Source organism: Phyllostomus discolor, chromosome 13 (genome assembly GCF_004126475.2).
Source record: "Phyllostomus discolor isolate MPI-MPIP mPhyDis1 chromosome 13, mPhyDis1.pri.v3, whole genome shotgun sequence".
In the NCBI taxonomy this organism is placed as follows: domain Eukaryota; kingdom Metazoa; phylum Chordata; class Mammalia; order Chiroptera; family Phyllostomidae; genus Phyllostomus; species Phyllostomus discolor.
The window spans coordinates 67,912,299-67,939,221 of record NC_040915.2 but is presented as its reverse complement, the minus strand read 5'-3'; the positions used below and the strand labels follow the sequence as shown (position 1 = coordinate 67,939,221).

The following is a 26,923-nucleotide window of genomic DNA, read 5'->3' as shown; positions in this document are numbered from 1 at the left end:
TTAGACATGAGATGCCACCTTAGCTTTTTGTTCCCTCCCTAGAAACCTGTGCCTCGAGGCTTCTCTCTGCTCGGCCTCGGAGGGCATGGTTGGAGTAGTGACATGGTCAAAGATGGGACAAACCTCCCAAGTTGTCTTGGTCATACTTCTTTTAAAAAGGAAAAACAAGGGAAGCGAAAAACATCACGACAGAAAAGAGCATCGAGACCAGCTTGCGTCAGGGACAAGGTCGGTTGTCCCTCCTTGAAGTGATTTGTACAGCTGCTCTGCCAGCGGGCCAAGCACCTCGCTGACGGCAACTCCCCTCCCACCCACCCACTCCCCGCCCCTTCCACACGGCCCCCGTGCCACCCTCTCCTCACCGAGGACGGGGGCACCAAGCTCGGGGTACAGTGCTATCGTCGGCTAGTGGGGTCTGCATGCTGCCCCGTTGGGGGGACTCTGCCCACAGGCTCGGCCCAGGGTCTGACTGGCTTGAGAACGCCACCCCGGAGGCCCACCTGGCTGGCTGGCTGCTTCATGGATTCTGACTCTTAGGGGAAACCAAATAAAAGACACTTGCCCTGTTGTCCCCTCACTGAAGTCTGGGACACGTTTCCTACACTCAGAAGCAGAATCTTGCGTGTGCGTACTGGGGCAGCTGAACCCTCAAGAAATACCTCCCTGGGCCAAAGAATCTTTAACCCCAAACATCTTCCCACTTGGAGCTCTAGGAAACGTCCTGGTTTCTACGCCCCAGGACATCTCCAAGATAAGACAGGTCTGTGGCAGTCCCCACTAGTGAGTATCCAGGGTCCTTGGGTCAAGTGACGGATTCTCGGGTCTCCTAAAACCAGCTTCCAGAGCACCTGAAGAAACAGGCCCTGTCTTTTTGTTTTCGGAGCCGCAGGGCATGGCCAGGCTGTGGGGAGCAGAAGGCCAGGCAGCCAAGCTCATCTTTGCATCTGGACAGCTCAGTCTACAGAGGACGACAGCCGAGGCCTCGGGAAGCACCAAGACACCACTGCCCCGGGGGAGGGACAGGGTGGGTTCCCAGAGAGCACAGCCTGAGGTAGCAAATCGTGCACCCCATTTTGCAACTGCAGAAACCACAGCCTGGGATGCAACGTGACGTGCCCAAGGCCACACTGCGTGGAGCTGTCCAGATGAAGACCGGCATGTGGATTTTTGCACCCAGCCCTCCTGGGCACATCCCATGCCCTCTTAGTAGGCACAGGACCATGCCCACTTTGAAGTTTCTCTGAGATGATGCAGAGCCTAAGGCGTCAGCCTGATTCATACCTGCCTCCCTGGAGGGAGAAGCCATCAGAACTGGGGCCTCCTGCTCCCCATCCTAGAGCCCCAGTGACAGCAGAGCCCTCTGGATCTCCCCAACTCCCTGCTTCAGCCCCAAAATCCACGTCCCCTTACAAGTCTCAGCATTTTTTGAATGGTCGGATCCCTCTTAAAGAAAACAACAGGCTCCCTATTGACTTCCTAGCTCTACCTGCAAAGCCTCAGAGCACATCTATGTGAAAGCCCTCCCACTAGTCTGGTGTCCTGGGTGACATGGAGAGAAGTGGTGTCTCTGTGATGGGGGGCCAAGGGTAGAAGGAAGATGAGGAACCTTAGGGCTCCTCCAAGGCATCCAGCTCTTCCCAAGGAGACTGGCCCAAGCCACAGGCCTACCTCGCCCCACTCTCCCCTCAGTTCCTGCTCACCCCAGCCCATTTTTATTGTTCAGTCCATGTCAGTCAGAAAGGGAATGTGGGCTAAAAGCACCTTGTTCAGAGATGGCTCAGAGCCCCCCTGGGCCACCTAAGGGTGCCCAGCTGCTGGGCCATGGCTCTTCCAGCAGCCTATGGCCTCCCTTACGGGGGCCAAGGTCCCTGAAGTTCTGCCTGGGAGTGCCCATCCTCCAGGTCTCTTGGCAACTGAACCGCAGCACCTTCTTGCCCAGCACCTGCACCTCTCAGCCTCTCCCCAAGACTGGGCCCCAGAGGAGCCAGGTGTGAGGTAGACTGTGCATTAGTGACTTAGCTCCCCGCCCAGGCCAGGGAGGAGGAGGGAACCGCTCGCTCCCACCCATGATCCTAGTCCCTGGATGTGGTGACATAGTGGCATGGGCCCTGGCCACTGCCCTGTGCCTACCACTCCAGCTGGCCAGAGCACTGGCAGCACCCATGGGGCAGACAGTGAGGAGGAGAAAGGGATGGTCCTATTCAGCATGGCCTCAAGATGCAGAAGTCCAGTTCTTGGGGCTTCTGACGCAGGTTGCACTGGTCCCGGGCCAGCAGCCGCCCTCCGTGGCCCAAACACTTGAGCGGACGTCTCTTAAATCCCCTGCCACAGCTCTTAGAGCAGGGCGACCAGGTCCCAAGCTCCCAGGTGGGGCAGGGGTCCCCACAGGTGCGCGTCTCCACCGGCCGATGGGTGGTGTTGCAGGCAGACACTGTGCGCTGCCCCAGGGCGCCACGGCAGACCACCGCCCGCTTCTGCAGGCCACTGCCACAGCTCACGGAGCACGGCCCCCAGCTGCCCGCCACCCAGCGCGCTGTGGGCCTGTCGTCTGGCGGCTCCACTTGATTAGAGATGCTGAGGACACTGTTGTGGAGCACAGCGGGGCCCCGGGGGTCCTTGGGGTGGGAGGACTTGTCCTCCCGAGGCTCTTTGGGCAGGTAGAAGGAATATCGGACCCTCGGGGGCGTCATCTTCCCCACAGAGAGGACCTCCACGGTCAGGGGCTCCAGGATGGGCCGGGACGCCTGCAGGCTCTCCACCGCCATGCCCGTGCCACTGTAGCGCAGCACGCTGCCCTTCACCACCAGGTCCCGCTCCATGGGTGACACCACGAAGTGCCCATTGAGCAGGTACTTGCCATGGCTGTTCTTCAGGGCCAAGTAGTTGTCATCGCCAACGAGCCCCTTGTAGCCCCGCTGGCGGATGTCGATGCTTGAGGCGCCAGCGGGGATGGCCACAACGAAGTTGTAACCGTGCCTGCAGTGAGAAGGGGAGGAGCCTTAGACAGATGCCTGGACTGTAAGACCTGATCCCTCCAAAGTCATAACAGATTCCCCTGTCACAGAGCCTGGGGTGGGCCAGGAGGACAGTGGAGGGGACTGTCTTCAGGTCACCTTGAACTAAACATACCCGCCATGTCACCTTGTGATCTTTCTCTCTTCGACACAATGACAGTTGGGTAAATTCCAGCATCTGACTGAACGCAGAAGGGTGGAGCCTGAGGGATGCCTACCACACCCTTAGGCTTGGCCTTAGATAACTCACTTAGTGGTCACAGTCACACAGACCTCGTGGCACAGTGATTAGAATGAAGTGAGCTACAGCACATAAAGCGTGAGCTTAGCACCTGGCACAGACTGGACATGCCATGGATATCTGTGAGGGGGAGGGGAGGAGGAGGAGTCAGGCTGCAGTCCCAGGCTGGTGCCTCAGTGCAGAGGCACGCGTGGCCCTGGAGCCAGGGACCCGGAACAAGCCTTGGCTGGAACCCCAACTTCCTGGTGGCTTTAAGAAAGTCAGTCTCTCTGGGTCCCAGCATCCTCATCTATACAATGAGTAGGTTAAACTAGATGACATCAAAGGTCCCTTCCAGTTCCAATAGTCTATGGAAGGAACAGTTGTCATTTCACCAGTGAAACAAGTCTGGAGGTATTAACCTTTCACTCTTCACTTGCCCCTGCCCCCTGCAGACCCCCGTGAAGGACAGCCTAGGACACCAATGACCTGCTGCGTCCAAGTGGCCAGAGAAGGTGCCCATCTAGGGGCTCAGCAGAGGGCCCTGTGTCTGGGCTGGGGGGACATGTAGCTGAGGCTCCTGGCCAGCCATCATCAGCACCCGGACTCCCAAATTCCAGAGCCAACCACACCTGCCCCTCCAATGAGACCCCAGGGACTCTGCCTGGCCCAGCTGCTCCCAGACATGGGTCAGGACTTTCAGAGGAGCACACTCCTCTGGAAAATAAAAGGGGATGTGCTGGACCTCAGAGAGCCCAAGCTAGGGAGCCGCAGGCTCTGGGTCGGGAATGGAAGAGGCCCAGAGACACTTCCTCAGCTGGTCCCGATACAGGCCCCCCAGGAAGGGGGGTTCCTTGAGTCCCAGCCTCCCGCCCTGCCTCTCTCTACAGTTAGTGCCATTCTCACCTGGACCTGGTCCCCAAGGCCAGGGCTTCAGCTCAGGGAGAGGGGGAGGCTGTCACATTTTACCTCCATTACAGTTACATTTTGTTATCATCATCACGAACATTTAGTGAGCATTTACTATGTACCAGGTAGTATGCGAAGCATCTTACTTGGATTAACTCCCTTACTTCTCAACAATAGCACTACATGAAATATATTAGTGACGTGTCCACTTTATAAGGGAAGAAATCTATGATTCTAGAGAATGCCCAGGCCCAGTGTGGCTCAGTTGGTTGGAGCATCGTCTCATAAACCCATTTCCCAGTCAGGGCACACGCCTGGGTTGCAGGTTCTATCCCTGGTCGGGGCATGTGAGGGAGGCAACTGATGAATGTTTCTCTCTTGCATCAATGTTTGCATCAGTGTTTCACTCTCTCCTTCTCTCTCCCCCTTCCTCTCTCTCTCTAAAATTACTAAGCATGTCCTTGGGTGAAGATGAAAACAAAAGAGAGACTGTGTCACTTGCCCAAAGCCACCGAGAATATTGGGATCTGAAATTTGAATCCAGGTCAGTCTTAGTTTAGGACTGTAGATGTACCCTAACAACTCTATGCCATCTCCCAGAATAGCATCTCCTGCAGAGTGCTGTCTTCTTTGAGCATTCCTCTTTGTTTGCTGAATGAATGAATGAATGAATGAATGTCATACTCTTAGAAGAGTGTGAGTGGTCTCCACAGCAAGGGTACTGGCCAGGATCTGACATTTACTCCAACCGAACACAAACTTCCAATGCCTGGCACAATGCCACTCACTCCCACCCCCTCATCTCCCCTGCACCCTAGCCACACCCTCCAGGGCCCAGAACTCACATGGGCTTGGTGAAGAGTCCCATCACCTTCTTGCAGCTCTTATCGTCTCCCCCACACACCCCACATTTGTCGAACTTCCTCTTGGAGCCCAGCTTCCCATCACAGCCAGCCTTGATGCACTTGCCCTGGACACAGACTGAGGTTGAGTCAGGGGTACACAGCGTACCGTCCACCACCTGCAGCACCCCCGAAGGGGGAGAAAGGGAGAGAGGGCAGTTCAACAAGATGCTCCTCTGAAGACCTTGAACCTCCTCTGACCTGACCCAGGCTCGCTCACCTTGGGTGCCAGCACGTAGAAGTAGCCGGTGCCGTTGGCGCGGCAGATGAGCTTGCACTTGTCCTGGAGAGACACCCCTGAGTACTTGGGCACCCAGGCCACAGTGAGGGTGAGCCGGTTGGTGCTGTGGTTGTAGCCATTGAAGGCCTCACATTGTTCCTCCCGGAAGCTCTTGCCAGAGGCTGCGGAGGGGAAAGCATGTACAGAAAGCTAAAGGGAGGGGCCGAGGGGAGGGCGAAGTAGAGAACTCTCCCAGTGCTCAGCTTCCTATGGCTCTAAACAGCTCCTCCCCACCCTCGGCTGAGTGATCCTGAGTATTGAAGCCACCCCATCTTGAAGGACCAAATCAGGCTGGGACCACAGGATGCAGGGACCACAGGATGCAGGGCACAGATGCTAAGGCATTTCCCAGGCACTGTGCCACCTTCTCCAGGAACCTGGCCTGAAAGCCAGCTTTCATAGGTATCCTAGTCCTTTGCGCAATAGAACAGGGGTCCCCTCAGGCCAGGGACCAGTAGTGGTCCAGCCCGTGGCCTGTTAGGAACCAGGCTGCACAGGGGGAGGTGAGCAGCAGGCCAATCAGCGAGGCTTCACTGGCATTACCACCTGAGCTCCTCCTCCTATGCCCCCTGCTACAGAACCCTTCAGCAGTCTACTGAAACTATTTCCAGAATGTTATTAAATGTGTAAAATAAATTACATAGGTTACACAGAATACCAATTATATACATATACAATTACCAATACATTTTGGAACGTGTTTGTGATGTTATGTGCTTCCTTATTGACACAGATAACCAGACTCAATAATGAGTCAATAACCACTGTAATTGTGAAGTAGTGACGAGTACAAATGGCATTTTGAGAAATCTGTAACAACTAAAATATAGTGTAAAATATAATGTAAAATATAAATTTCCATGATTTCTATTAGTGACAAAGTCACAGGTACTGCTACTACTAAATTTTGGTTAGTAAAAAAAACACTGAATTTCTAGCCCTGGCTGGTATAGCTCAGTGGATTGAGTGTGGGCCTGCAAACCAAAGGGTCACTGGTTTGATTCCCAGTCAGGGCACGTGCCTGGGTTGCAGGCCAGGTCCTCAATAGGGGGCGCATGAGAGGCAACCACACATTGATATTTCTCTCCCTCTCTCCTTCCTTTCCCTTCTCTCTAAAAATAAATAAATAAAATCTTTTAAAAATATACTAAATTTCTAATTGAAGGAATTTCAGAATTTTACATTTAAAAAGGTCAGTAAAATTAGAGATGTAATTTTGTTCCCACGCAAGGTCATGGGTCCTGGACAATCCAATGAATTCCTGCTTGTGAAGATGGGCTTGGAGTACTTAACATGGGGACTCCATCCCCTTGGGGCCCTTGGCCTCCCAATCTAAGTATCTGGAAGGAAGAAGCATTCTTGCCAAGGGAGTAGACCGAGAAGTTATCCAAAAAAGGAATGTGCACCTGTGCATTCCCAGGCTCTGTCCTAAGGCACAGAATCTTGATTCAATACATTGGTGGCCATGAATTACCCAGAGTGGAGGCTCTGACCGCCAGCCTGGCCTTCCCTAGGCACAAGCCACCGCTGCCCTCCCTCCTCACCTGAGTTGGGGCAGGGCTCCAGGTTGCAAGATCGGTATTTCACCCTCACTCCCTCGCAGTACTTGCCCCCGTTGGCCGGGGTGGGGCTGCTGCACTGCCTCCGGGCCAGCTGCACGCCCCCGCCGCAGGTGCGAGAGCACGGGCCGTAGGGCTCCCATCTGGCCCAGGAGCCATCCACCTGTGAGGAAGAGTCTGTTATCCTCCTGCAGGGGTCGGGGTGCCACACCCACACCCTGAGCCTGCAGAAGAGCCTCCAGGGTCCCACCCCACCGAAACAAAGTCCACTTTGTATCTCCAGAAAAAAAAAAACAACACGCAAATGATCAGTGTGCACTAGGCCCACACAACACTTCAACCTATTAATTAGCGGATGTCAACTGCTCCCGGGAACAAATGAGGCCACTCAGAAGAGAGACATCTTGGGCTGTGAAGTCAGGCAAGCCAAATGCTAGTTTCCTAAGTTTCAGGTCTTTCATCTGCAAAAACGGGGCCCATGGTCCTCAGGTGTGTGGTCAGACAGAAGATATACATGATATAGCGTGAAGGAAAATTCCTAGCATGGTGCTTGCCAGGCAGGAGCTCAAAGTTTCTCCTTTTGAAGTGTCAGTGCACATACCAGTCTCTAAATCTAAGGCATGGCCAGCCCCCAGCCCTGCCAGGAAGCCACAGAGATCCGAATATTTGTATCTATAAATGTTTAATAACTCAGGCTTTTCACCAAACTGGACTGATCTTCACTTCAATGGGGGACTGAATTTGAAAAAGTTTCACTATAAGCAGTTCTAATGTTTGTGCTAAGAGGAGATAGACTTGAAACTATTAGGCAATCTTAAAACTCCATTTGGCTTCGGGGTGAATGATGCAGTGTTGTCTTATTTTTTAAGAGGGTGGAGAGGGGATAGAAATTTATAGTCTTCATGATGTTTTTCTTATGACAGTAAAGTGAGTTTTTATCCCCCGAGCACGCATCAGTTGGGCAATAAAGGAATCAGCCTCGTTGTACGAGCCTGGGATTAAAACACTGTCACAGATCATCCAAAACCACTAATCCACATGGAGCTAATCAGGAGCTGGCTGCATGCAATGCAAACACTGGAGTTTATATTTTCAGCCTATTTATTCTATCTGTCCTTCTGTCAGGTAGTTCCGGTTTCATTGTGTCAACAAGTCTGTCTCACCCTATAGAAAATCACTTTCCCTGAGCCCTGCCTTCCCCTCAAACTGATGCCTCCCCACAACCCACCCTTCTGCTTCTAAGAGAGTCCTCGACGTTTGCTTTTCCTGTCTGCTCCCCACTCAGTGCCTGACAACGTGGGTTTCGTCCCCATCGCGCCACAGAAGCCGCCCTCAGTCAGCAAGGACCTTGGAAAGGCTGAAAGAGTCTGCACCTGGGCCTTGTCATCTGGTTTTTCTGCGGTTCTTAACCTCGTTCCTGTGGCTTCTGAGATGATGCCGCGGGTTTTTTTGCCTGACCTCACTTCTTCCTACCCATTCCCACAGGAAACATGCATCGTGCTCCACCCAGGGCCATTCATTCGTTCATCCACCGAGTATTCGTTGAGTTCCTACTACATGTCTGACCCCACGTGCAGCAAATCTGTGTCCTCCGAGTGACTGCATCCCAGCAGGGCAAGGAGGACAGTACAAATAAGCCTGTGTGCATAGTGTCAGGTGGGGTTAAAGGCAGGCGGTGGGGGAGAGATGGGAAGGGCCTCAGTGAGTTGGGGTGGTCGGTTTTGTAAGGGGTCACAGAGGCCTCACTACAAAGGTGACATTTCTGCAGTGGCCTAAAGAATATACAGGAAGGAACTGTACAGATGCTAGGGAAAGAACATTCCATGCAGAGGGGGCAAATGCAAAGACCTGGAGGAGGGAGGTTCCTGGAGTTCTCCAGGGTCACAAGAGTGAGTGAAGCAGGAGATGAAGGGAGAGTTAGGGCTTGCTCATTCTTATTTCTCTAACTGATTGTTAAGAAAGAGAGAGAAAGACATCGATTTTCTCTTCTACTTATCTATGCACTTATTCTTGTATGTGTCCTGACCAGGGATGGAACTCACAGCCTTGGCATATTGGAACAACACTCTAACCAACTCAGCTACCTGGTCAGGGTAGGGCTCACTCATTCTAAGAGATGAGTAAAGCTCCAGAAGTGGCATGACCTGACTTACATTCCAAAGGACCCCTCTGGCTGCTGTGGTGGACATAGTCACCACAGACGCAAGAACAGATGCAAGCAGCTCAGTCAGGGAGCAAACACAATACCCCAAGGAAGATGTGATAGAGGCTTGGACCAGGGTTACAGCAGATGAGATGGTGAGAAATGGTTCGAACCTGCATCTATTCTGCAAACAGAATGAACAGGAACTGCTGAAATACTGGATGTGAGGTGAGAGAAAAGTGGTGATGGCACGAACAACTGAAAGACGGAGTCGCGCCCTGGCTGGCATAGCTCAGTGGATTGAGTGCAGGCTGCGAACCAGGCATTGCAGGTTCGATTCCCAATCAGGGCACATGCCTAGGTTGCAGGCCATGGCCCCCAGCAGCTGCACATTGATGTTTCTCTCTCTCTCTCTTTCTCTCTCCCTCCCCTCTCCAAAAATAAATAAATAAAATCTTTAAAAAAAAAAAGAAAGAAAGAAAGATGGAGTCGCCAAAGGAGCTTTAGGGGAAATAATTGGGAGCTCGGTTCCCCAGATGTGTTTATGATGTTTATTTGTTATCCACATTGAGATATCAAGATTCAGTGGGGCACTCAGGTCTGTAGTTCAGGAGAGAGGTCTGTGCTGGACATATAAGTTTGGGAGACTTCGGTGTAGAAATATAGTGGTTAAAGCCAATGGTCTAGACGAATCACCCAAGAAGTTAGTGTGAACAGTGGGGAGGGCGAGGACGGAGCCTTTGAGCTCTCCCATGCTGGGAAAATGAGAGTGTGAGGAGGGACTGGTGAAGGAGACTGGGAAGGAGCAGCCTGTTGGACAGGAAGGAACCAGGAGACAGTGAAGACTGCTTCCCAGGGGAGAGAGGGGTCGACACACAAATGCTGCCAGCAGGTCAGGCAATGAGAGGAGCACCTGATCGCTGACTTTAGCAATGTGGAGGCCATTCCATGGCCTCACTGAGTTACTCTGGAGGGATGCTGGGAATGAGACCCTGAGTGGAACGGATTCCAGAGAAAAATGCCAAGACAGGAATTGGACAGAGCAAGTTGATACAACTCTTTCAAGGAACTCTGCCATAAAGGGAGTCAGAGCAATCAGCTGCAGTATATGGAGAGGATGTAGGGTCGTGAGAAGTTTTATATAAGACAGGAAAAGTCACAGTGAGTTTGCACCTGGACAGGAACAATTCGACTCAGGGTGGGAAATCTGATCCTGCGGGAGAGAGGAGAATTGATAGAGCGCTGTCCTGGAATGGATGCGAGGGGACCACGTGCCAGTGCAAAGCATAAAGGCTGGCCTCAGATAAGAGCGTGCACAGGCCACCCATCCTCAAGGAGACAAAGGAGAGAATATGGGCACAGAAGCAGGGCAGACAGTGGATGTAGTGGTGGGAGTTGGTGGAAGTTCTCTTCTGATTATTTTACGGCTTGTTTTTTTCCTAGTGAAATAGGGAGAAATGTTCCTGGAAAACCTAAAAATGAGGAAGGAACATTTGGTAATAGGAGGAGAGGGGTGACGGGGTAATATGATACTTTAAGAGGTTGGGAGAGTGAGTGAACTAGAGAGTTAACCTATGACATGAACTGTGGGCAGCATCACGGGCCCACCCAAGTTTCCAGGTCACGGATTTAAACTGAGACCAGTGAGCACACCTGCATGTCCTTCTCCAGCCACATTCATCTACTCCAGCACAACCGAGTAGGTGACAGAGCTGGATTCCACCAAGGTGGTGTCTCTCCAAGTGAATGGGGCACGGCAGTCAGCCGTGTGCATGAATGAGCGCCTTGAACAATGAGCCATGGACTCTCGGCTCAGTAAAGAGGCTGGTGAGGGCATGAGAAGAGTGAGGAACAAAGACAAAATGGCCTGATCGATAGACTGTGGGTCCAGATGGGATGGAAGGGTTGTCGGAGCCCAAATGCTAGAGGGAATGGGCTGGGGAAACAGGGCCTTGGTGGTCAGGGTGGTATTCTTGCAGCTGAGGTCCCTGAGGCCCCTGGGGGAGCTTCTCCTGGGGGATCAGGAGAAGCTTTGTGTTTGACCTTGGCCACTTAGGACCACATCCTTTGTGAAGGGCTAGATTCCAGTTGAAACAAGTGTGGTGAAGAGACTGTTCATAAAAGAGGTTGAGGATGTAGTGGATTTTGCTGCTGATGAACTGAGAATTCTAGAATGTATGTGGAAAGATTGTGCTTCGCTGATCACATTTCTTATATCCATTATCCTCTTGACCAATCTCCTTACCCTCCTGACTCATCTCCAGAGCAGGAGCTGGCCATGACTGGCCTGCACTTGGGACCTTCCAGTCTAAACGCATCAGCCCAGTGGTCAAGGCAACTGCAGTCCAGCCTCAAACCACCTTCCCAAAGCTGAATCCGAGAGAACCCTCATCCGCCCACCCCTCCAGCTCGTCCACCTCCCTGACTTCGCTCCATCTCGACTCCACCTCTCCCTGCTCATCCCTTGAGGCTCTCTTCAAACCCGACCCCCCATCAAAGTTTTCTCAGACCCCTCTAATGATCACTAATCTCTCACCCCCTGTTCTCCTGTGATACGTGCTCATACTTCTTCCTTAACCCGTAACACACACCTCTCCACAGTTCCACTTCCAGCCTCCCCACTGGCCTGTGAGCCCTCTGAGCACGGCCCATTTTTACTTATTTTTCTGACCACCACTGGATCCTACACAGCTCCCTGCACACAATGGGTTGTTGCCTAATAAATGGCTAAAGTTTAGTTAAATATGTATTCTCAGAACACAGAAAAAGATTTTACATAATTCTTTACCACACCCATCTCAAGGCAATTGCTAAAGTGCTGGGAGAATGCTTTTTGATTATATTGCTTCTGTGTACACAAAACCCCATGCCAAGCCCTCCTGCAGCCAGGCCGGGGCGGGGAAGGCAGACTAGGAGGGACTTCTTATTCCTGCCTTGGAAACTGCAAATCCCTGTCCCAACCCAGGCCCTAAAGTGTTTATTGTGTTCAGAGAGTATCTGGGGTTTGGGATTTGCTCTGGTTTGATTGCTATTCCTCCTTATCAGGAAAAATAAAATGCGTTCCATTAGGATTCAACTTCAGAAAACAGACATCACGAGAGAAACTGACACTTGGTCGAGGATGTGGCAAGTTACTGAGGCTGGCTCAGGGGTCTGCTTCCTTGCAGCTCGGAGCCTTGTTCATCTCGGGCCCACAGCTCCCTGAAAAGGGCACACACTCAGAAAGAGGGGAGGGAGGAAAGGAAGGAACCAGCAAGTGAGCAACTCCAATGTTCAAGTGTGTTCAGCTCTGGGTCCAGAGCTCCTCCCCAGGTAGGACAAGGCACAGAGCCCAGCACTGGGACCCCTCACTCAGGTTGAAGGGCTTTCCTACCTGCCTAAGGCCTCACCAAGTGTCCTCACCTACCACACCCTTCCTTTCCCGTCTTAGAGCCGAGAAGGTAACAGAACCACAGACAGGGAAGTAGAGGCACAGCATGGCAATGGGATACAGTTACGGTCACAGAGCAAATCTGGGATGAGTCCAGTTTCCAGCGGAGGGCCCAGAGTCTGCACCCCTCCAGCACACTCACCCTGTACTTATTGAGGTTGTGTCTCTCCACACAGGTCCCCTTGAGGCAGAACTTGCCCTCGCTGCAGCTGGTGCCATCAGCCCAGGGGAAGTGGCGTGTCTGGCACACCATCTGCCCCTTTGCCTTGCCGGTGCACCACAGTTTGGTGCAGTACTGCATGTAGGGACAGGGCTTAGAGCCCACGCCAAAGGCCAGCTCGCACTGCTGGCTCAGGGTGTAGCTGGTACCTGGCAGGTCCTCAGGCAGGGTGACAGGTTTGCTGGGTTGGTCCAGGAGGCAGTCTCCTGCAGAGAGCCCAGGGTGTTCATTAGGGATGAGCTGGGGAAGATGAGACCTGGCCAGCCCAGTAGCTGAAGGGTAGGGAGTAAAGGAAGCAAGGGGCAATGGAGTGGACCCACTTCAGAGCCCAGCTCTCTGGGGTCAGGCACACCTTAGGCAACAGAGCACAGGTCGAGAGAAGTGGCGAGTGCCGCCAACAGCAACAGCAAGGATGCTCCCCCTGTCACCCTGGCTTACCATGCCCACTGTCCAGAAAGTCGGTGATGATGGCCGCGCTGCAGGCTGACCAGGGGTTGGTGCGGTCGATCTGGATGAGCGTTGGGGACATCATGTGGTTGGCTTGGAGCTTCCCAAACACCTCCTCACACACTTTCACGTTGTCATGGGGCATGTTGAACACATGACCTGGGTGAGGCAAGAAGACGCATAGGGCTGTGCAGTGTAGAGGGCATGAGTGTGGCTGTGAGGAGGATTGGCTGGGAAGCTAGAGGCCCCTGTCAATGGCTTTTGGGAGGGTCATTTCTATGCAGGGGTAGATTCCTTTGCAGATGTCCCAAAGATCAGGTTCTTGGGTTCTCTGTCCCATCCATCAGACTGTGGGATCATTGAGGACAGGAGGGTATTTAACTTATTTTCCTCTCAGCGCCTAACTGATGAGACACTCTGGCTGCTTAGGTCCTCAGACAGTATCACCGGCCAACTGAGCCGGAACCATCAAAGAAAATCGAACAAAACAATTGCTATGGAAGACTCCAACCCTGGGAAAGGATCCCTAAGGCTTCAGGACACAAGAAAGCAAAGACAAGTCCATGTGTCTACCCCCCACCCGAGCACCCAGGGAACCCCAGGAAGACCCAGGAGGGGAGCTCTCCTACCCCACCCAAGAGCCCCCTCCAGCCTTACCCAGCTCATGGGCAGTGGTGAAGGCTGATGGGAGTCCATCATCCTCGATCACAGAGCAACTTCTCTTGGGGTCGCACATAGTGCCCACGTCAGCCATGCCCAGTGTGTCACAGGTGGTGGCTCCACACAGGTCCTGCCAGGGTGAGGATAAACAGAAGCCAGCCAGAAGTTAGAGACAGTAACAGAAAGGACCTGAAGGGAAGAAAGAGCATTCTAGCTCATTCCCATTCCAAGCCTAAGCAGATGCAGCACCTTTTCAGCCAGCCCTTTTTCCCAGAGGGCTCTGGGGCTATTCATGGAATTGAGCAGGCTGAGGGAGGAGGCCTCAGGGAGAAAGCTGTGGCTCACAATCCTATCCAGGGCGGTCCTGTGGGAGAAAATGAGGAGGTACAAGATTAAACTACAAGGGCCATTGCTTTATATAGCATTGGCCCTCCAGACCAGGGAATGGTGACTCCCTGGGCTGGGTGAGTCTCCGGGCATGCCTCACCGAGGCAGGTGGGGGTGGAAGGCCAGTACATTCTGCATTCAGTCAGCTCTGCGCAGCCTCGGTCATGGCTAAGTGACTGCTTTTGGACAACCATGAATTAAGCTCAGACTCTCAGCCAAAGGGTCCCTGGCCAAGGACCCACCCATGCCTGAGATCTGGCTTCCTTGGGTTGGGAGGAGGCAGTGTGGGGTGGACACAAGCCTCTATCCAAACACAGCTCAGTTGCTACAGAAGCTCAAGGGGACTGCAGGCTCACTGGGTGCTAGGAAGAAAAAACAAATTAAATGGATTGTGATTGAGCAGGAAGATCCCTCTTTTTTTGTACTAAAATGTAACTTGCAATAGGAGGTAGGGCTTCTAGCAGCAACCCGACAGCAAGCACTTCCAGGGGATGTGGAAGGGCAAAGAACTGGGGCTCCGGGGGGGATATCTCAAAGACTTTATTGAGCACAAGGGCCAGCAACGCATCCAGATACCTGAAAAGCCCAGGAGATCGAAAGAGAAAGAGACACTTGCTCACATTCTGCTCCTCTTAAGCAGACAGTGTTGAATCCGTGATGTTGGCATTCCCCTCTCTACATCTTTGCCTTGAATGTGGACAGCAACTTACAGCTGACAAGAAACTATCACATGCATCACCTCATCTCATCCCCACGACAACTTTAGGAGGCAGATATGTTATTATACCTATTTGTCAATGGTGGAAACTGAGACTCACAATCATAGCCAGTCGTGGTAATGATTTATTAAATGCTGGTACTGCATGTACACCTCACATACATGACCCCATTGAGTTGTCACAACACCCCGCTGGAATAAGGGCTGTTATTATCACCTTCCTCAGTCAAGGAAGCTGAGGCTCAGAAAGGCTCAAGTCTGCAGCAGAAATGTGCCCTCGAGGTCTGTAAAAGTGAGCAGCCAGGGCTCTTTCCAAAACACCAAAGTCGATTGCCCAGCAACTCCTGAGCTAATACTCCAGAGGAGGCTGTGCGTGTGTGTGTGCACGTGCACGAGTGAGTGTGTGTTCTCCCCTGGGAGCCACGGTATTTGCAGAAACACACACAGGGCTGTTCTCAACTTCATTCTCTTTAGGGCTGTGTGCATGCACACATATGTGTGGGCAGGTATGTGCTAATGTGGGGAAAAGGTGGGCAACCCAGTTCGTGGGGTCAGAGGGCATGGGAGGAAAGTGGTCATGGTACAGAAAATCAGCAAAGTTTCATCAGAAGCACTCTGAAGTTTACCAGCTAAGTGGTCAAACCTGGCTTCCCATGGTCAGGTGACAGTCACACCTCCTAATGAGTTAAGTTATCCTGGCCAGAGAACCTCCAGGATGGTCAGACAGAAGCCCTAGTTGATAACCAGCGATACGCATGTGCAGCCCTGATCCGCTGTCCTGTGCTGGCCCGTGGACCTTCTTCCACTTCCAGAAGCCCCCACATGGTGAACTTCAAATTCCTTTCTCATTCCAAAGGCTCCCTGTCCCAGAAATTCTCCTTCCCCGGAATTCTGAAACCTAGAAGACAACCGCTGTCAACACTCGGGAGGGGACGCGTTCACCTGACAAGCATTGTAGGGAATCTGACTGCTGAGGAACAGAACTGAGTCATAGGGGCCAGCTTGGGGATGCACCTAAGGGGCCCGAGATGAGGAAGGAAGGCATGCAAGTTCGTGCAAGGGCATAATGAAGGTGAGGGTGGGCAACGGGGCCCTTATGACCCTGGACACTAGAGTACTGGGTCCCCACTATGGTGGTAGCCTCTGAAAGTTCTAGCCTGATGGTCAGAGCCTGTAGGACAGGCAGGTGACACTGTCCTGAGCCGCCACGTGCACTCACTGTCAGCCTTGCGGAGAGAGAGGGAACAGAAGAGAGAAGCCCAGATTCTGGTCCTGGTCTGATCACTAAGTAGCTGTGGGACCTTGGGCAAGTCCCTTCTCTCCCCAGGGCCCAACTCTAGGGAAGGGCCCATTCTCACCTAGAACCAAGACTATACCAGGGCCTTAAGCTTCTGCTTCCTCCCCAGTCCCAGGGTGCTCAGCCCCACCTGGCCCTCTGGGTTATAAAAGGAATATGGAGGATGATATGCTTTCCGAGTGGAAAAACCCTGAGGATGACCTTCTCCATGGACCCATGTTGTGCAGAATGAAACACACTCACAGAGAGTGAAGGTCACCCGGGTGGGAGTTCCAAGTCCTGCCCTCCACTGCCCATCAGAAATGACTAGAGCAGATGGGGAGCTCAGACCGGAGTCCAGGCCGCCCCTGGAACCTCTGCGGCCTTCCAGCCAAAGCCTCCTTCCTCTCCAGGAGGTGGATGCTCCATGGAGCAAAGACTTGCAGCTGCAGGCTGTTCCTGGCCAGGAGCAACCTGTTCTTTCCATTAAGAAATCCCACTTTCTCTGGATCAAACGAGAGGAACCAGGAAAGAGCCGGCAAGTTTCTTGAGGGTCAGGGTATAGCTGAGAGCAACTGTGCTACAGTAACCAGTTTCTCCACTGCAGAAAAATGCAACTGTTTGGGGTCAGAGACTGCCTGCCCCTCTTCCCCCTTCAGCCTCTCTGGGCCACGGTGCTGTGAACGCCTGCAGGCGGCGTGTAGGCCCAGCAGGGGCTCCTCCATGGCACTAAGTGTCCCCGCCCTTCTGGAGTGAACTCAGATGCACTCAGACTGCCTTAACCTCTTGAGCTCAGGCTCCTGTGTCCATAAGCGGAAACCGTTCTGGCTCTGCTGGCCTGGAGAATGTACGCACTTCCCAGTGCAGACCCCGCCTGCCTCACTATTTCTGATCATCGGTCATTTCTCCTTGCGGCTGCCGCTGCTGTTCCAGATGACCCAAGTATCATCTTGGCCAAGAGCTAACCCTCTTGGATTATTCTTTTCTAACTGTCCCTTTTTATAAAATAATTTAAGACTGGAGTGCCCTGGTCCGGTAATTCAGTTGGTTGGAGCATCACCCCACACACCAAAAGGTTAAGGGTTCTATTTCCAGTCTAGACACATACAGAGGTCGTGGGTTCAATCCCCAGTAGGGACACATACAGGAAGCAACTGATCGATGCTTCTCTCTCATCTCTCTCTCTCTCTCTCTCTCTCTCTTTCCTTCCTCTCTCTCTCAAATCAATAAATATATCCTCAGGTTAAGATACATAAATAAATAGGAAATATTAAAAGAAAAGACTGGAGCCTCGATCTGAAAATAAGTAAGAATAACACCTTGCTATGGCCAGGCCAATTTTACCAAGGTCTCCCCCTACACACCCACCACTCCCAGCAGCTCTCTTCTCTGCAGACCGCCTGCCCAACTCCTCTCACGCCACCTGCCATGTACTGAGATGCTCAGTATTTTCCAGCAGGATGGAGAGGCCCACAAACATCAATTGCATTCATTTTTTTTAATATGGCAGAAGATACATGTGTTTTCAGGTAGCCGATTGCCTGCTGACATTGAACTCCTGGCATGTGATCCAAGGCCCATGTTCATAGCCATGTCACAGCATCCAGTATTATACTCACAGAACTTCGGAGCCATCCTGTCCCTCTGCAGATGAGGAAACAGAGGCTCAGTGAACTCAGATTGATCACCAAAGGCCACAAGCTACTGAGTTCAGAATGAGGTTGGGAATCCATGCCTTTGGACACCAAGACCAGTAGCATTCCTTTTCGGAACAGCACCACACTGGTCAGGATGTCATAATTACTGGTGAGAACCGCCTGGCCTAGTATTAGCACTGCCCCTTTAACTCGTTTCCCCTCTGAGTCTCTGTCATGCATCACTGTATTTTCTCACCCAACACAAAATCCACTTGTTTGTAATCCCCAAGGACCTTATTTTGCTAGAAGGAAAAAAAAATCTAGCAATACAGTGCTGGGCAACATGAGTAAGGGTGCCCTGCAATTTCTATCAGCAGACTTGGTTTCACTGGAATATAAACCCCTCAATATGTGCAAATGATTCTATAGCAAGAGACCGAGGTAATCAGAACACCAAGAATTACCTCAGTGAGGAAGAAGAGGAGCCCAAAGCTTGCAGGAAGACCAAACATTCTCCAGCAATCATCCGCTCACAAGGGGGTGCACACCAGATCCAATGAGAGTAGTTTGCATCCCCTGAGTTGCTACTGCGTCAGACACTGTTCTAATGGTTTTACTTGCAGCAGTTCAATGAATCCTCACAACAGCTTTGGGAGGATGATGCCATTAGAAGGTCCCATTTTAGCCCTGACTGGTGTGGCTCGGTGGGTTGGGCACCATCCCACAAACCAAAGGGTCACCAGTTTGATTCCCAGCTGGGGCACATGCCTGGATTGCGGGTCAGGTCTCCCGTTGTAGGGTGTGCGAGAGGCAACTGATCATTGTTTCTCTCTGACATAGGTGTTTCTCCCCCTCTCGTTGTCCCTCCCTTTCTCTCTCTCTAAACTCTCTCTCTCTCTGATGCTGAGTACAGTGTCAGAACTGAGCAATTCCATGAATTCAAACTGTTTTTGGAGCACATGCACCCCAAGAATGAATGCGCTGGAGAATCTCAAGAGGGCAAGATTGTCTGCCCCATAGCCCAAGCCCACAGAGCACAGGCTGATCTCTGAGTGGGGAGGGGTCAGTGGGAGGGGAATAGCTGGATTAAGTGCCCAGCACTCTTAGAACAGGGTCCACACCGCCTCCTGCATGAGCGAGCCCCTGGCTCCAAGCCCTACACCTGCACTGACACCCTGACCCCATCCCTGCTGTGTACACAGCCTGCTGGCTCCTCACTGGAGCCCCTCCTTTTTCCAAAGAAAATCCTGTGGCAAAGAGCCAAGATGAAATGCCAGAGGAACCTAAAACTCCCTCTCCCAACCCTGCAGCCTGACAGCCAAAATCAACGTTGAATTAATAATCCCCAGGCAGGGCAGTGAGCTACCTAAGCACCCATAGCTACCTGCAGTCCTTGCACTGTGTCAGCGCCTTCCTTCCATGAACTCGCACTCAACAACAGCGTTGTTCAGGGGCCGCCAGAAGGCTACAAAGACATGATGTGGTCCTGCCTTAAAGGAGTTTACAGGTCAGTGGGATCAACACATGCTGGAGTCCACAGCTTCCACATAAAAGCAGGAATGTCATCAGACAAGTGTTAAGCAAACTTGCAAGGGCAATAAATGGGATAGAATGCTTAAAATCAGGCCTATCCCAGCTGTAAAGTCTGGCAAAGGACCTGTAGGTAATCATTCAACAACAGCAAACGTTTACAGCCACCCCGCCTCCACCCATGGTGGAGACGTTCCAAGACCTCCCCAGTGGGCGCCTGAAACCTCGGATAGCACCACACTCTAGATATACTATGTTTTTCCCTATCCACACATAACCATGATAAAGTTTAATTTATCACTTAGGCACAGTAAGAGATGAATAATAAAATAGAACAATTATAACAATACACTGTAATAAAAGTTAAATGAATGTGGTCTCTCTCTCTCTCAAAATATCTTACTGTCCTGTACTCACCTCTTCACTTAGAGGAAGCACTTTACAGGCTTCCCATTGGCTACAGAATTCCAGCATCACTGCCCCGGAGCCTTGGGGCCATGACAAGGTAAAACAAAGCTGACTTGAATACAAGCGCCGCAGTGTCACGACAATCAACCAGGTAACCCAGAGGGCTACCAAGTGATGAGCAGTGTGCAATTTCAAATGTATGAATTGTTTATTTCTGGAAGTTTCCATCGAATCCTTTCAGACCACAGTGGATGCAGGTAACTGAAACTGTGGCTAAGCGGGCCCGCTGCCCTCAGTGGCTACTGAGGTCGTGATGAGAACAGCTGCCATTAACTAGGCGCCCATTCTGGAAGACTAGGTAGCTCATCCTCGGAAGAGCCAGGAAGTTAGGGACCAATGTTGTCATCATTATCCTCAGTCTATGGATCAATTAGCCGATTCATTCGATGTTTGTTTATAAAAGTGCAAGTGTCAGGATTTGAACTCAGCTCTGCCTGACTCCAAGCCCATGGTCTTCCCACCGTGCCAAGCAACTGAAGCCAGGTGTCAGGGCGAGGAGAGGGTAAGTGCCGAGAGTGATACAACTGCAGAGAGGTTCGAAGGAAGGAGAAGAGTGAGACCTAAGGAGGGACAAACCTCATTTGCCTTTCTGACCAACGCAGTGGTTTTTTTTTTTTTTAAGAACAGATTCCAGTGTACACTGCCACTGGCTGACTTACTTGGTGTCAGTAAGAAAAGGAGAGAGAAGAGAAATCACCCAGGACTCGAGAGCAATCCTCTGTCATGCCGTCCTCTCGGCCTCCTCACCCTTTCTCCTCCCCAGAGGATGGGCGTTGTGTTTCCACTTAGTGATACTTTCAAACTGTTACAAACCAAATCTACAGATGCCCATCTCTGTTAACATCTTCCACAGCCTGACTTGGAAAAGGATCCTGACAAAATTGTGACTTTTTTGTTGTATTGGAAGATATGCATAAAATACATATTATTGTTTTGTTTTTTAACATTTTCTTTATCTGAACACTACATCCCACTGCCATATATCTCCCCTCCCCACGACCTAGAAGTACCCAAGGCCCAAACAAGAAGACAGGCACCACGCCTGGGTTTGTGAAAGGCCTCGGAAAGGGGAGAGTATGAATGAAGAAGAGAGAAGAGGAAGATGACAGAGAGCCTCGATCACCCCAAAAGAGGCCGAGGAGAGCGTGGAGGAAAGAGGGGAGAGGAGAAGAGCATGAGGGAATGGGACGAAGCAGGACTAGGCACAACCGAAAAGTAAAGTAAATGAAGGACGATTCAGGCGGAAAACCCACAAATTACAAATCCTGAAGAAACAAAGTCAGTCCGAAGGAGGCAGCGTCACAAAGAGCAGAACGGATGGTTGCACGGAGGAGAGGTCTCCCTCCCGCAAGGCACAAACAAGCTTCCTTCCCCGTCACCACCAGCTCCCAACCCTGGTGCTGTGCTGGAGGCCTGTCCCTCTGAGCGCTTCCCAGGCTCTCGTGTGAGAAGAATGACCCCCCCGACTTGACTTCCAACAGAGGAGGGTCCAAGCCTCCCTCCCCCAGGACACTTAATACATCATATTGTAATGAGCTGTTTCCTTGTTGGACTCCCTGACAGGCAGTGAATTCCTGGAAGCCAGAGGCCCCATCTTACTACTATCTGTATCTCCACAGCCCAGGAGAGTTCCTGGAAGTAATAGATGCTCAATAAGTATTAAAAGAATGTACAAGTAAATGAATGACATCCGGTCTATCACAAAGTTACCCCAACAGCAGAGGCATTGGACCTGAAGGGAGAAGAGAGTCTCAGCATGAGATATCTGCTCCCGCTGCCCAAGGCAACAAGCAGCCTCAGAAACTTCTCTCCTCGTGGAAATGAATGTCCACCCAGAAAGCCTGGCTCAATTTCTGCACAAGCCTGGTTCCCATCCTGTGCTGACCTCACCCTGCTGTTATGAGGCTGAAAGCTGATCACTTTATAAAATCAGATGTGTACTCCTTCTCCAGGAACATGAACTTTCTCTGAATCTTTAAGTACACTCCTCCAATTGTCAAAATACTTGTCCTGTGATCATTTTTTTCTCCGTTGTGCACAGGATACTCCCTGGGTCTTGTCTTCCCAATGTTTTGATATCAACACCCCACACCCCTCCCTCTGCCTGCCAAGAGGACAGCAGCATCTCCCCCTGGCCTGGCCTGGACTCGTTTTCATGCACAGCAACCCCGACTGTTGGTCGAAGCAGAGGCTCCAGTGCCTGCAGGTCACGTCACTCTCACTGCTCTCCTTTTGGATACCCCTAGCTAGCGCTGGGAGCACCAAGGGGCCAAGCCTGACCCTTTCCTAACCACTTTCTCTCTGTGGAAACGACACTAAAGTGTGATCAGTTAGAAAGAGTTACTGCCCTTGTCGGGTGGCTCAGCTGCTTGGAGCATCATCCCATGCACCCAAAAGGTCGCGGGTTTGATTCCCAGTCAGGGCACATACCTAGGTTGCAGGTTCAATTCCCCCATCAGAATGCGTATGAAAGGCAACCGATGTTTCACTCTCACTCTCTCTCTCCCCCCCTTCCTCTCCCTCTCTCTAAAATCAATAAACATATCCTCAGATGAGGATTTTAAAAATAGTTTTAAAATGTTTTAAAAGAGTCACTAGCCACTTTTCAGATCTCTGAATCAAAAAAATAGGTGACTCTAAAGGTCCCCCATCAGCCGTGGCTACTGTGGCTCAGTGGATTCAGTGCCGACCTGCGAACCAAAGAGTGGCCGGTTTGATTCCCAGTCTGGGCACTTGCCTGAGTTGCAGGCCAGGTCCCCAATAGGGGGTGCATGAGAGGCAACCACACATTAATGTTTCTTTCCTCTCTTTCTTTCTCCCTCCCATCCTCTCTCTCTAAAAATAAATAAATAAAATCTTTTTAAAAATAATAAAGGTGCCTGTCATTTCCATATGCCTTATGAACAAAAGGTGACTTACAAAATAAGCACATTTCTAAAAATTTCTTATCTAGCCCTGGCTGGCGTAGCTCAGTGGGTTGAGCACGGGCTGCGAACCAAAGTATCACAGGTTCGATTCCCAGCCAGGGCACATGCCTGGGTTGCAGGCCACGGCCCCCAGCAACCACACATTGATGTTTGTCTCTCTCTCTCTTTCTCCCTCCCTTCCCCCTCTAAAAAAAAAAATAAAAATTTAAAAATTTAAAAAACCTTCTTATTCAAAGAAACTATGTATACATAGTATATTCATATATTCACATTTTAGTCAGCAATGCATTGATTACACCAACATCGTGAGCCAGATTTAAGCAGAGGAGCTCATACAGCTGACTGGGAAGATTACTACTGACCCTTACAAAGTAACACAAAAGTCCCTCTTGTGTTGGAGTGCAGCAGGAGACTCCTCCAGGTTCCCGGAGACCACATCTGCCTTAGTCTAGAAAGCACAGCTGTGCACGCATGTTCTCATCGCATACTGTACCTTCCCGGGGGAGCTCAGGAATGAGCAATTCCTAAGACTCTGAGAATGCAGCAGGCTCTGAAGTCTGTGCTGGCAAGGAGGTGAGGGAGCGATGTTTACTCTAAAGCAGAAAGCACATACGTGCAGGACGGACCTGCCAACACAGCCTCCCCACTTTCTGGCTTTGCCCGCTAGATGCCTAAGAGAAAGACAGCTTCTAAAAGTCACATCTTGTACTTCATTGCTTCTGACCTAAGCGGTCATACATCTTGTACCCATTATGCATGGTCAACATAGCCCCCTGGGGGTCTCGCACACACTACTGACACACAGAAGCTGTCACGCTGTTTGATGGCTTCTTCTTCAAAAGGCAGGTCCTTCTGACGGCGTGGCCCATGTTCGCAGTAGGAGTCCTCCTCCAAGGGCTGGTTCCGAAAGTCAGCCTAGCCACTAGGCAGCAGAAACTGAGGTCTGGTACTTCAGAGCCAGCGAGTGACTTCCACAGGGGCATCCCAGGTAGCAGATGAACAACAGCTGCTTTGCCCATTAAGATATCCTGTTCTCAGCCTTTGCTTTCTTCCCCCAGCAATCTGACTGCCGAGTTGGCCTGTGTGCGGAGGTCAAAGCCACCTCCTCTTTAGTTTCCCTGTGACTCAGGCAGTGCTCGTCGGGACTGGGCAGTGGCAGCTCTATAGAACTCAACTGGAAGAATGAGAGCAAGGAAACAGACTCAGGCCAAAGACCTCCCTAGAGAAACCAGGTGGTGGGAGGAGAAGGCTGGGAAAGGAGGAAGTTCAACTCCAGGAAGGGACTAGCTGTGCCAAATGGGTTAGTGTGGAAGACTCTAGCTCCAGCCCCAAGCGCGCCCGTCCAGCTTCGCGGGGCCATTTGGAAACAGTGGAGATTCAGAGCCCCACAGGTAACCATGGATTTCGTGCCATCCCCAGAGTGCTGCGGTTAAAATAGCAAAATGAGAGCATGGCATGGATTCAAGTCACAACCCCCAAAATCAGAGGAAGTGGGTCATGTGACTGCCCCTTTTCCTCCCAGTCTCCTGTATCTAAGAAATTTCAAGAATCCAAAAACTTCACAGTACCAATCACTCCGACATCTACAAATCTAAACTCTCACAGATCCACAGCAAAAGGCAGAGCTGCTTTTCTGATCTGCTTTCTAAACCCAATATTCAGTGTCTTTCCAACCTTGTAGCTAGAGTCTCTAAGTGCCCTTTACCGAGCTCATACCACTTCCACGCTACCAGGGGCAAAAGCCGAGCACTGCGGTCAAGAGCGGTCACAGGAGGTTGCAGTGCTTCGGGATCCTGAGCAAACTTACCGGCTCTGTTCACAGCAAACCTCAGGGCAAACGGGTCACCCTCCGCCAACAAGGGCATGGGAAAATTGAAAGAGATCTTCTCAACTCAGCTCCAGGTGAAACTCCAAGCTCCAAACAGGTGCCCTACGTCCAGTGCCTGCTCTGGATACACCGGAAGCCCCTCAAATAGAAGAGAGGCCCAGCAGAGAAGGGTATAGGAGAGGCAGCAATAACAGAGGTAATGACCCCAGTACTTAAGTCTATCCTCTCACTGCAACCTACAGAATATCCCAAATGATTCCCTCCCTCCCAGTCCAGCTTTTCCAGGCCCAAAGCAGAGAGGTTAACTGAACATGTTACCGATGAGAAATGTAGTCAGGAGCTTAATTGGGCCGTTCGGATCACCTTCCAGTTCTACAAGCAAGGGGAGGAAATCTTGAGTGTCTGAAACGACTTAGACGCCCCCACAGAAAGGGGTGGACTTCTCCTGCCCTCTCCAACGCCATCCTCAGAGCGCCTCCTATCCGCCTTGGAGATGAACTGCAGGTGCTGGGCGGCAACTTCCTGGGTTCCGGCCCCTTGGCGCCAGATCTAGGAGGCTCTGATTGGCCACACCAGGCCAACACCTTCTGAAGGAGCATTCGCTCCTCGGATCGCCCACGTGCATCCAGACGCACGTGAGCCAGAGCTCTGCAGAGCAAAGCAGCCGGCTTTCCTCGGAAGATCCAAAGTGGGAATTGGAAGACATCAACAAAATTTAAACCCAGGGCGCAATGCGCAGCACAAAGGGCATTTGGAGAGCTAAGGACAATGATCCTGAGAAAAATAAAGCTATCTGGGTCCAGAGAGGTGACAGATCAACTTACCTGCCTGGTGAAAAGGATGGCGGTGTCCCAGTACTCAGCGTGCTTGTCACTCACTTTGTTCAGTTTCTTCTGCCAGGCACAGAAGTTGCGCAGCGTCAAGGCCGCGTTGCCGGTGATCTTGGGCCCTGAGTCACGGTCTCCGAGTAGCATCACCTTGACTACGACGATGCTGATGGGGTTAAGAATGCTGGGATGGCGGTAGAGTCGCGCCGCAGTGGCCAATAGCGTCAGGAGATAATGCTCCAAGTCCACGCCATGGAACTTGACCATTGACTCGTCCGCCACTACCAGTGTCTCCACGTACCGCGGGATAGACACGAAGCGCTTGGCGCGCCCAGACCTGCGCCTGTTGCGACTCTCCCCCAGACCGGTCCGCCGAGGCTTGTAAGGGTCCAGAGCCCGCAGAATGGCTGGGTTCCAGCCTGAAGCCACCCCGCAGCGAGAGGTGGGATCTCCGGCAGGCCCGCCAGGGGCGCCCCGGCGCTGGAGGAGGTGTGCGCCCTGGCTGTTGCGCTGCCCCGCGGACGCGCTGGCATTGGGCAGCGGGCTAATGACATACTCGGCGCCTCGGTAACCGAAGGCTCCGCGTAGCCCCCCGCACAGGCTCACAGCAGCGAAAGAATCCGGCTCGGCGTTCACGTCCCCAGAGTAAAAGCAACGTCGCAGGTCTGGGGAGCTCCCGGCGAACCCCTGGAGGGGGACACCCAGATGCTCAGTGGCGAAGGCGGGCGCCAGGAACTGAGCATCTGGTGTCAGGTGTAGGTAAAAGTCCTCCTGAAACGCTGTAATCTGATAAATTAGCCCCTGATCCCCGGGGTCCTCAGGACCCTGTCGGTAGTATTGGCGGCCGTTGATGTCCGGGTCCAATCGGATGGGCACCACAACCTCCCGCTCTGGCTCTGAGCCGCCAATGGGTCCCCCGGCGAGAGCCAGGGTTAGGATGCCCAGCAGAAGCATGGCGCCAGGCAGCACACAACCGTGCTATCGGAGCAGCTGCCCGCACGGTCTCAGTGCAGCCCGCGCACCGGAACCACCAACGCTCCGGCAGCCCGCAGCTCCCAGAAAGGAGTGCAAGGCCAGGACGACTCCTCCCAGAGCGGTGAGCGTGCGCCCGTCAGCCCGCGCCTCCTACCTGTGCCTTCCCAAGCAAAGCGCGCCCCGGGAACTTAAGTGCAATCGCTGTCAAGTGTAAGGACGAAGATCTGCAGCCGAGAACTAGAGGGAGGTGCCGGGCTGCTTCTCCGAACCGCAGCCACTGGTAGCGCCACTAACCGGGCGCTGGGCGAGCCTATTAAAGGCCCCCTTCTCTTTGGACTGCCCAGTCAGCGCCCCTCCCTCTCTCGTCTCCCAGCCTCCCAAAGCTTGCAGCTGGGAGCCTCCAGGGGCCACCGAAGAACTCGGTCCCGCCTCCGGAGCCGAGAGCCACTTGGCGGGGAGGGAGTGGCGTTGAGCTGAGGCAGGAGGCGTGGGCTGGCCAGAGAAACCGGCGCTGGAATCCGGGTTCTCGGTTTTTTGCCCTCAAGTTATGCCCTAGTGCCCTACAC

The 26,923-nt window shown here is 52.2% G+C and overlaps 1 protein-coding gene across 1 annotated transcript; it reads right to left on the bottom strand.

Annotated features, from left to right (window-relative positions):
* Positions 1–316: 316 nt before the first annotated feature.
* ADAMTS15 (ADAM metallopeptidase with thrombospondin type 1 motif 15) lies at positions 317–26,923 on the bottom strand. Its single transcript, XM_028529047.2, has 8 exons — positions 25,380–26,923; positions 13,782–13,914; positions 13,116–13,283; positions 12,600–12,883; positions 6,870–7,047; positions 5,266–5,447; positions 4,989–5,164; positions 317–2,976 (listed from the first exon to the last, which is right to left on the bottom strand). Exons 1-8 carry the CDS (start codon positions 26,334–26,336, stop codon positions 2,202–2,204), a joined length of 2,853 nt encoding a protein of 950 aa, XP_028384848.1. The 5' UTR covers positions 26,337–26,923; the 3' UTR covers positions 317–2,201.